At 30.8% G+C, this 10,671-nt stretch overlaps 2 protein-coding genes across 3 annotated transcripts; one reads left to right on the forward strand and one right to left on the reverse strand.

The window, feature by feature from the left end:
* The first annotated feature begins 233 nt into the window (after positions 1–233).
* Positions 234–3,232, forward strand: LOC111300617 (Eukaryotic aspartyl protease family protein). 2 transcript variants are annotated; one of them, XR_016329526.1, is made up of 8 exons: positions 234–527; positions 926–1,043; positions 1,486–1,709; positions 1,833–2,057; positions 2,154–2,292; positions 2,451–2,651; positions 2,745–2,826; positions 2,925–2,972. XR_016329526.1 is itself a non-coding variant. In XM_022896242.2 (8 exons), the coding sequence occupies exons 1-8, from the start codon at positions 352–354 to the stop codon at positions 3,032–3,034; spliced, it is 1,266 nt and encodes a 421-aa protein (XP_022751977.1). In that variant the 5' UTR covers positions 238–351; the 3' UTR covers positions 3,035–3,232. The 2 variants fall into 2 exon arrangements, 1 of the variants encoding a protein (XP_022751977.1); XM_022896242.2 differs by having other exon boundaries at positions 238–527; positions 2,754–2,826; positions 2,925–3,232.
* Positions 3,233–5,189: 1,957 nt separating this feature from the next.
* On the reverse strand, positions 5,190–7,428 carry LOC111299736 (protein ATAF2-like). Its single transcript, XM_022895151.2, has 3 exons — positions 7,149–7,428; positions 6,550–6,827; positions 5,190–6,042 (listed from the first exon to the last, which is right to left on the reverse strand). Exons 1-3 carry the CDS (start codon positions 7,306–7,308, stop codon positions 5,593–5,595), a joined length of 888 nt encoding a protein of 295 aa, XP_022750886.2. The 5' UTR covers positions 7,309–7,428; the 3' UTR covers positions 5,190–5,592.
* Between the last annotated feature and the right edge of the window lie 3,243 nt (positions 7,429–10,671).

Genomic DNA, 10,671 nt, shown 5'->3' on the forward strand with positions numbered 1-10,671 from the left:
AATTCTCCAATCCCATCTAAGAAGAAGGGAAGGGAAGGGAAGGGAATCAATCAAAGAACCTAATCAAATGGCAACACAAACAAATGAAGAAACCTCGTTTTGATTAGCATATTATTATTCAGAAATACTATGAATTTGAAGAACCAAGCAATTCCCATGAATTCTTTACCTGCAAGAAAAACACCCATCAAGGCATATTTATAAACACACAAAAGGCCAAACCAGAATAAAACTAAAGTCTTATTTTGTTTCTTTCTGACATTTTTATCACAACAAATAGCAAACTTAAAGTTCCACCTGGGTTTCAATTCAATCACTTGCCATCAAAGAGGGAAGTTAAAAGAGAGATAAATGGGAAAAGGGCAAGTGAATGTGTTGATGCTGTTACTGTTTTTGACTCTCTGTTCAGCTTCTGATCAGAAATGGAGGAAAGCTATGATTTCAGCTGAAAAGGCGACCTCTCTGGTGATGAATAGAGTTGGGTCCTCCATTCTGTTTCCAATTCATGGAAATGTGTATCCAACAGGGTAACTACAGAATATGAATGAATGGGTTCTTTTTTTCTTTTGGTCAAAATTGGCTCTTCTGGAAAAATTTTGTAAATTTTGTTTCCAAATAATGATATGGAATCTATAGATACACTAATATACAGAGTAAAAACAGACATTTCATAGATTTTATACTTTTTCTTTTCATTGAACGTTCATCTGAAATGTATATTGGGGATTTTATGTCTGTCTCTGCACTTAGTATCTTGGGTTTTTTTTTTTTTCTCAAACAAAATTTTATCAGAATGATTACTGCAGTTAGTTAGACAGAAGCTATGGTAATATTGTTTAGAATGTAATTGTATGGTCACAAATTAATCTGTTAGATATCTGCGCATGTGGATGAAATCACGGTGTGCCATTGTTCTCTATTGTAGGTACTATAATGTTACCATCAAAATAGGTCAGCCTCCAAAGCCCTACTTTCTTGATCTTGATACCGGAAGTGACCTGACATGGCTCCAATGTGATGCTCCCTGCGTCCATTGTGTTGAGGTGAAATTATTAGTATATGTACTTTCATTATAATATGGCTAAATTATTTGTAGCTTGCGGTATATCTGACCTTTTTTTTTTTGTTGGTAAGATTAATTGGCTTGCTAATGCTACGTTATCTAAATTGCTGATGGATTCATGATGAGACAGCCTGCCCATATGAGCCAATCCTTCGTGAAATTGAATATTTAATTCAATTATTTGTAGCAGATGCCTTATACTTCAAAATTTTAGCCTAATTACTTATTCCAATTCTATTGCTTCCTGCTTCAATGTTCTGTTATCCAAATTCATTCAGTTTTATTTTATTTTGCTTGTTAAATCCGCTGGTTTCCATCAACTCCAATTTCTGGTGTGATCTTCACTATTTCCTGGATCACAATTTAGTGAATACCACGTTGTAGAGGCTCATATTCAGTGGTACTGCAAACTCTCATTGCAGGCACCTCATCCATTTTACCAACCCAGCAATGACCTAGTGGCCTGTAGAGATCCACTTTGTGCAGCATTGCACCCACCCGGTGACTACAAATGTGAAAGCCCAGAACAATGTGACTACGAGGTCGAGTATGCAGATGGTGGTTCATCCCTTGGAGTCCTTGTGCGAGATGTGTTTTCTTTAAACTATACAAATGGAATCCAACTCAGTCCTCGTCTAGCCCTAGGGTTGGTACCTTTTTGTCTTTCAATGCAAATGGCAGAAGAAATTTACTAGCAGATGTCATGCCCGACCTAAATTGAACCTCAATGCATCCTTCAACATTACGCATTTTGGTTCTTTGTCTGCAGCTGCGGGTATGATCAAATTCCAGGTGCATCGCGTCATCCCTTAGATGGAATACTTGGACTTGGAAGGGGAAAATCCGGCATTGTGTCACAGCTCCAGAGTCAGGGCTTGGTGCGAAACGTTGTTGGCCACTGTTTGAGTGGAAAAGGTGGAGGGTTTCTTTTCTTTGGGGATGGCCTCTATGATTCTTCACGTGTGACCTGGACATCAATGTCACAGGAGTTTACGTAATAAAGTCTTCTCTTCATTTATTTCGATGGTTAAACTTACAAATGATTGCTTTAAATTCTCATAGCAAATCCTCTGCTTGTTGGTCATGGCAGCAAGTACTACTCTCCAGGGATTGCAGAACTACATTTCGGTGGGAAAGCTACTGGCATTAAAAATCTAATTGTAGTTTTTGACAGTGGGAGCTCTTACACTTACCTTAATTCCCAGGCTTATCAAACATTAACTGTTTTGGTAAGTTTTGAGGCAATTTTGATTACAACATTTATGCTACTTTTTTTTTTTTTGTGGTTGAATCAACTCTTTCTTGTCTACTTCTATCACCAAAATTTTCTTTTCCATGAAAGTTTTTCGAGTTTAACAATGAGTATAAGTGCCAAATATATCTGTAGTTGAAGAAAGAATTAGGTGGAAGGTCGCTAAAGGAAGCCCCAGAGGACCAGACACTCCCACTATGTTGGAAAGGACGAAAGCCTTTCAAAAATGTAAAGGATGTCAAGAAATACTTCAAGACCATAGCTTTGGCCTTTGCAAGCAGTGGTAGAACAAAAACCCAGTTTGAATTACACCCTGAAGCTTATCTTATAATATCAGTGAGCACTAATAGATCTAACACCTGAAATTATCTTTTTTTTCTGGTTTCCTTTTGTCTCTTTTTATGTTCATGCTGCAACACTAACCTGCAGTTTTGACAGAATAAGGGAAATGTTTGCCTGGGAATTCTAAATGGAACACAAGTAGGGCTGCAAAATTTAAATGTGATTGGAGGTAAGAGTTTATGAACCAAGTGAGAATGGTTAATGGCTGATTTACTGTCCTTTCACCGAAGTGATGATAACTTCCTCCTTTTTCTGTGATTTCAACAGACATATCAATGCAAGACAGAATGGTGATCTATGACAATGAGAAGCAAGTGATTGGATGGACCCCTGCAAATTGTGATCAACTTCCAAGGTCCATAACTGCTAATATGTGAAAATTATAACCAAAACTCTCTTTATCCTTGTGTCTTCATCTTAGATTGATGTATAAGATTACATCACCCTAGGCCTGCTGTCAAGAATTTCGAGCCAGGAAGGGTTTTACTATGTTTATTTGTATAATCACCCACGTATATTCTTTTCTTTAAAAAAAAAAAGTGTACTATATATCAATAAAAAGTTTATTGTCTATTGTGTGAATGACTATTAAAATTGGCACCACAAAATAATTAACCTTTTGATTTTGCAACTTCAATCTTTTGCTGCTTGTTTTCAGTCATGGAAAGTGATAGTAAGTCGCAAAATGGGTTTGCAACTTTATATATTTATATGCACGATAAAATTAAAAATAATGATAATTATAATATTACATATTTTATCAATAAAATTAAATTATTGATCAAAATATTTATTTAAATATAAATACAATGATGATAGTAAAAAATTGGATACGATAATCGATTATCTCATAAAAACAATTGATTGTCTCGCAAAAACAATAGACTATTATAATTAAAAATCCTCTTTTTTTTTTTTTTTTTAATTTACACTAAACAGTTGGCTGTTGCAAGTTTCAATGAACCATTGAACCCTTTCCGAAGAAGAACTGAAGAAACAGTACAGTAGCTTCCGACAGCACCGATGCTATCCAAAATGCACCCCACAGTGCAAGCAGAGACCAAAATTCGATACGATGAAATCCAAGTGTAGTAGCATAAGATCTCTTTCATTTTCTATTATGGGGTCGAAAGGGCAAAGAGAAATGGAATTCCAGTCAAATTGTCAAACATGGATATTCCAGATTACATAGAAAATGCAAAATTGTCAATTTTGTAAAGCGGCAAGTGGATAGTGTCTGTTGTTGAGATTACAGCTGCACCTGAATCTGGAATATAATATGCAATATCTTTGTTTGTCGTTTTACTAGGTTCGTCGCCGCCAAAATTGAACTCATTTCCGTCCCATAATAAATAAATAAATTCATTAATTTTAACTCCAGTTTTCAATTTCGATATGGTATTTCATATTCATATTTTTTGAATAAAATATGAAAAAAAAATACTGATAAAATCTTACACTACAATGAATTTTTTTATATCTTCATAAAATTTTTTAACTATTAAATCGACGGAGGGTTACAATAATTTTAATGCTGAGTGTCAGTCTCCTCTTACACAAACCAACCAAATCCTTCCCGAATTGAAAAACAAAAAACAAACCAACACCAGCAACCAAATCCACATCCACATGTAGAGCAAACGATCAAATCCATTCTGGCACTCTATACTTAATCATCTTCAAACTCTTCAAATATTTTCAAATCAGATCCATGCATTAAGCTGAGGTCTAATGAATATCCAAAAATTAAAAATTAAAAAATTAAAAAAAATTCTCTTAAACATCTTAATATATATTTTTTTGGATATTCTTTTCATCTATAAAATCAATAAATTTATAATAATTTTTTGTTGAATAATTATTTAATCACGAATATTAAAAAAGATGTATTTGCTAATATTAATAGTGATGTATTTATTTTTTTAAAATATGAAAACTTGTTGAAGACAATTATAATAATATAATAAAAATTTATATTTAATATATTATTAGTATATAAATATTATATATTATTAATAAATCATAAGTTATCACATCATTAATTTATTTTAACATAATTAAATATTTAAAAATTAAAAATTAAAAATATTTATTTTTAAAGGTTCAAAAATTTTAAATTTTAAGTGTATAGCACTCTAGGGAAACATATAATCTATAATTTTTTTATTACAATATAATTATCTAATCAAAATAAAAATTATATAAAAATTTATTATTTATAAGTATAAATTTCACATAAAATTTTGATAAATCTCACATCATTCTCAATTATAATTAATGATTGTAGTTTAATACTCAACACTTTATAGTGATAATACATAAAATATAAACCATATAACAATACATTATTTCGAAATTTATTTATAATATATACTATAATTAAACGCTTCACAAAGAATTTCTAAATCCACCGATGTTGTTCTATACCAATTCCCCTGACCATCCCTTGCTGGCGCCTGGAGAAATTTCAAATTTCTAAATTGGAAACTAAATTTAGACTACAAGTCCAAATCAATATTCAAATCCATCACATCAAAAAATCCATTCGAGTATCCATTCTTGAATTGCAATATACCATTTCACATATGTTTTTTCTTTTTTTGTTTTGAAAAAAAATATATTCTACAAATCTTACAGACACAAGAATTTCCTATAATCTAATTTAGTATTCACATGAGGGAAATTTAACAGGTGCCATTGGATCACCCACCAGTCAAGATGAATCCAATCCGTCAACACTTCACCAACCCCAATTTGTGCTAACCCCATCTCTTTTCAAGCCTCCGCTCGTGCACTTTTTTCGCCAGCCACCGCAATTGAATTTGACAAATTGTTTGTTTGAATCCAATACTATATGACATATCTAATAAAAAAAAGTTTGGGACCCCACAATCAGGACCCTTTTTTTTTTTTTTTTGGACTTTGTTTTAAATGGCTACTGTAGATACATGAAAATGTCCTGCAATGGTGAAAGCTGGTCCATCTGGAACTGAACTTGACTTGCAAATGGGTCATCTTGGAATCCATCCATGTAATTGAACTGAAAATCAAGGGCATCGCTTAGCTCATTCCATTTGGGTTCACTTTGGACCTCTTTCTCACACGTGATTTCAGGGGACAGCACGTGCTCCGAGGAACTCGAGTCTGTATGCAACCTTGGGACTGAATCTGAAGCATCTGTTTGCAATAGATCAGCCATCATGGACATTGATGAAGGTTGTTGTTGTTGTTGCTGTGACAGTGCTGTCATATTTTGACCATTGAATAAAACGTTTGGTTTCTGATCTTCAATTTCTGGGTAATTTATCCATTTTTGTTCATTTGGGAAATGCTTCTCTATACATCCTTTCTTGTTGTACAGTCGGCATAGTACCCAATCATCAAGCTGCAATAAAAATAAGTAAACCACCGTTTAGAAAAAGTGTAAAAAAATTCCCAACCAATAAGCTAAAAATTGAACTTTGTTGGCAAAAAAATAAAACAAAATGGGGTTAGGTGCAAAGCAATGCAGCAAGCGGCCATTGATAGCTTTTGCAACTTGGCATAAATGAAAAAAACCAAATCTATTGTAGCCACTTGTCATGTTGGACTCCAAATCCCAAAAACTCAAAACCCCAAAATCTAAAAAGTTAAAATTGTATCTAATATATAAAAAGTTACGATAATTTGTATTAATAAATTAAACTCTAAACATATTTTTTAATGTCAAAATCATTTATAATTTTTTTATTAAAATTTTAAATTATATTATTTTCATATTTTTTATCATCCATTTAAAATTATCATATGGGCAACTTCCATTTGAAAGTGTAAATGTCAATTTTACCACTTTAAAACCTTTTTCAAAGAATAATAATAAAATAGGTAAAAGATTAAGAAATATTGAACTAACCCTCAAGTTGTTCTTCTTCTTGCCCGCGGACCTATCAACATTGGCAAGGCGGTATTCGTGCATAATCCAATTGGTTTTGACACCACGTGGGGCTTTCCCAGCGTAGAAAACGAGTGCCTTTTTTATGCCCAGTGTCTTGGGCTTCCCAATGGGCTTGTCCGCCCCGGTTGCCTTCCAATATCCGCTTCCAGCCGCCCGGTTTGGCCGACATCCATTCGGATATTTTCGGTCCCTTGGAGAAAAGAAATACCACTCCTTTTCACCGTACAACGCCATATCTACACCAAATATAAAACAAATTAATTAATCACTCTCTTAATAATTAACCCAAGAAAAGGAACCCAATTTCAATTGGGAAAAATATTTGAGTTTTTTTTTTCAAATTTCAGAAACTAGCAAAATTACTTAAACCGATGAATCGCTCGAAAATTGGCTGCATGCTTCCTAAATTAGGAAAAATTTTGCTTCTTTTTTCTTTTGTAGAATATAATGATATACTCAATACCCTTAATCATGAAATCAAACCAAACCCATGAAAATTAGAATCAAATCACAGATACCCATTTCCGAAAACCAAACAAAACAAGCAGAAAAGGTACCTGGAAGCAGCCATGGATCAAACTTGTAGAGGTCAATCTCAGCAATAATAGGAACAGCAATTGGCTGAGATGCGCATTTCCTACACAAATAATGATTGACCAACTCATCATCTGTAGGATGAAATCTGAAACCCGGTGGCAACTCTAACTCTCCCTTCATTCTCTAGAAGAAAAAAAAAGGCTTTCTATTCAAAAACACTTGATTTGCCTTTTTCTTCTCTGTTTGCGTTCTTTCTTTGCTCTGCTTTGTTGGAGGATGGCAGAAGTTGAATTGAACCTAAGAGAACGAGTGAGAACATAGGTTTTATAGGGAAAAAGACACGTGCGGCTGTGTTAAGAACCAAAACATGAGTTAAAGCAGCGCAGCGACCGTTTTCTTTTCGTAGCTGACCGCAGCCCTTACACAAAAGGGTGGGGGAAAGTGGGGGCCACGTGGGTTTGGTCTCTGGATGAACTGTGAAGATTGATTTTGTCATCGCTTCCGTCACGGCCTTTGGACGTTTCCTTAAAAAGTCTCAACGTCCTTTCGTCATCGTTGACTGGTGTTGGAATTTTTATCTTCTACTCCCGTTGTGTCTTGCTTATCGTGTGCCTGTCTATATACTAATTACCTGATGCCACGTTAATACTATCATAGACATCAATTATTCATCCAATTTTCTTCAATGCAGAATGAATTGATCACTCCAGGTAAATATCCACATGTTTGGCATTAAGACAAGTCATTGATAAAACTCGAATTAAATTACACGACATAAAATGAACGATCTTGCCAATTAAATAATATGTTTTTTTGTAATTATTATTCTTTCATCCCAATGTTTTCATCCAATTTTTTTTTTTGATTTTATTAAAATTTTAGAAAATGTTTTTATGCATCTAACCTGCAATTATGTTTAAATAAAAATTTTTTTTAATTATATTGATAAATAAATATATAAAATAAATGATAAGAAAAGTATAAGAGGCGATGAAGATGGAAATGAAATTTTTGGAGACAAATAGCATCAGATTTGATATGATATTTTAACATTTTAAGTAAGTTCAAATTTGATTTGATTTGTTTTTTTGAGATTTATTTTTAAAATTTTTTTTTACATATAATAATAATGTTTAAATTTATCAAAAACATTAGTATTTAAATTTTGAGAAATTTTTTTTTATTTTTTGTAAATTATTAATTTAACTAATTTAATTAATTTTAATTAAATTTATAAATTATTTAAACTTGGATCTAATTTAATTTTATTAAATATAATTTAAAATTAGATAATTATTTTTTATATAAAAAAATGAATTTTATCATATTACAAGTAATAAAACAAATGGACCTTATTCATTGTAAAAAAAAAAAAATTTATCTAATTATGATAAAAAATATTTTTAAATTTTCAAACGAGATTCAAACTTTAAATTGTAAAACTCAAGTCTGATTTATTTTTTAAATTTAGTTTTATTTATTTATTTAAATTTATTTAACAAATTTAATATTTATGTTCAAATATTTCAAAATTTCGAATGAATTTTTGAATTCTTACAGATTGCCCAACTTATGAGTAAGTATAATTTATATCAAAAAAAAATTTTTAGATATCTTAAAAATAAAAAAATTATTTCTTTTGAATAATTTTAAATTTTATTTTAAATATTTATTTTATTGATAAAATTAACAAATTATTTTTAATAATATTTTATATATTATAAATTAAAAAAATATTAAATTCGCCCGTGAAAGCGAAGCTTCGGAGGACGAAGGGCGAGTGCAGATGGATAGTGACTGGCAGCGTACTTTGAAAAGTTCAACTGGGAATGGAATTGAACAGCCTAACCCTGCGCTGTGCTGGGTGCTGCTGAAATCACAAACCACCGCAAATTTTATATGCAGCCACAAGTGGGCCTTTTTTTGTCTCTTTCTTTATATAGTATGTTTGAATTATAAATGCGATTAGAACTCGATAATGACAAAAATAAATTGTTTATGTAATAATTTTCATTCCACTTAAATTTATAGTTAACATAAGGTTTCGTTTATTTTACAAAATTAATTTTCAAAAAAATTAATTTTTTTATTTTTTATGTTGGTTTAATAAAATATATATTAATCAACAAAAAAATTATTTATTGATCAATAAAAAATAAATTCTTTTTTTAAAAATAACTTATTGATTTATGATAAATTATACTTTTCATTCATAGTTGATGTTTTGCAATTTATTATTTGTTTATGAAGCAAAAATGTAAAAAAATGTAACTGTTCTTTAATATTTGAAGGCCCATACACAAACTATGTAGGTTTTTTTTTTTTTTTTTTTTTATGCATGATTCTACTTTTATATTTATATTATACATAATTAATGTTGCATTTTAATTATTTATCCATTTTAAGTCAATGGTGACGTTGTTTGTTATCATTTTTTTTGCAACAATTTTTCAAAAACAAAATAGAAAATTAAAAGCAAATAGAAAAATAATATAAAAAGCACAAACCAAATAAAAACTAAATTATTCAGTATTTCCATATTGAAGAAAAAATTTATAAAAGTAGGTAAGGAAAAAAAAGAGAGATGTAACCTCCCCACCACGTAGCTTGACCCACCCTTTAAAATGTGCCTTACTAAAAGCCAAAAGCTTGTGATTATTATTATATTATTATAAAAATAAAAACATAAAGCTTGTCGTTAAAGTAATAATCACTAATTGGTTAACAAAAGTATTGTTTGATTTAGTGAGCTAATGATGTAACGTGAACTTATGAGTGCTCTCTAGCTGTGATATTTTACTAATTAAAAAAAAAAAAATGAGGCATTGAGTTTAGTCTTTCTAATCACTGATTTAAATATATATATTTTAAAATTTAATTCAATCAATTTATATAATTATTTTTAAAATATAATAATTAATAAATTTATATTTAAATTTTAATATTTATAAATTAGTTTTTTTTTTTAATATGTGAGTTTAATTTTAATACATGAACAATGTAATTTTTAACTTTATAAATAAAATTTAAAAAATCATAATTTTTATTTTTTAATATATAAAAAAATATCTATCAGTTTACTAATCAAATTTAAAAAATTCAGCTAATTAGATAAAATAATTTCTATACACATGAAAGCCTTCCCCTGACCATGCCTTTCATTAGTATGAACTTACTGACATGCGGAATGACGATGTGGGATGAAGCCGACCTCACATTTTCGTCTGCGGTGTCATGGATTTATCTGGCCTAGCCTGGCCTCAAGCTTTATCGCACTACTTTCTTTGCTGGGTCCCCATAAATGGGAAGCGAAAACTCGTTTAATCTTAATTTTTTTAATTAATTAATTAATCAAAACCATTCACCAACAACGAGTTAACCAAGTTGCAAAGATCGCCGCCGCCCTTTGGAGTATAAAAAAAAGTGATGAAACATGAATGAACGTTACTAGAAAACATCATTGTCATAAAAACGCATAATAGCCTAATTGCGATGGTCCAAGTGAAATGAATATTGGGTCACTTCAATTTCTGGGAACCTTCT

The sequence above is a fragment of the Durio zibethinus genome, chromosome 18, assembly GCF_047325235.1.
Source record: "Durio zibethinus cultivar Kanyao isolate XHJ-2024 chromosome 18, ASM4732523v1, whole genome shotgun sequence".
Taxonomy (NCBI): Eukaryota; Viridiplantae; Streptophyta; class Magnoliopsida; order Malvales; family Malvaceae; genus Durio; species Durio zibethinus.

What these genes read in the sequence shown, in the direction of transcription:
- LOC111300617 (XM_022896242.2), top strand. Translation starts at nt 352, where the DNA reads ATGGGAAAAGGGCAAGTGAATGTGTTGATGCTGTTACTGTTTTTGACT. An exon ending in TCAATGTCACAGGAGTTTAC is followed by an intron (nt 2,058 to 2,153) that starts GTAATAAAGTCT and finishes TGGTCATGGCAG; the next exon opens with CAAGTACTACTCTCCAGGGA. An exon ending in ATCAAACATTAACTGTTTTG is followed by an intron (nt 2,293 to 2,450) that starts GTAAGTTTTGAG and finishes ATATATCTGTAG; the next exon opens with TTGAAGAAAGAATTAGGTGG.
- LOC111299736 (XM_022895151.2), bottom strand. Translation starts at nt 7,308, where the DNA reads ATGAAGGGAGAGTTAGAGTTGCCACCGGGTTTCAGATTTCATCCTACA. An exon ending in TGATCCATGGCTGCTTCCAG is followed by an intron (nt 6,828 to 7,148) that starts GTACCTTTTCTG and finishes TATTTGGTGTAG; the next exon opens with ATATGGCGTTGTACGGTGAA. An exon ending in AGAAGAAGAACAACTTGAGG is followed by an intron (nt 6,043 to 6,549) that starts GTTAGTTCAATA and finishes TTTTTATTGCAG; the next exon opens with CTTGATGATTGGGTACTATG.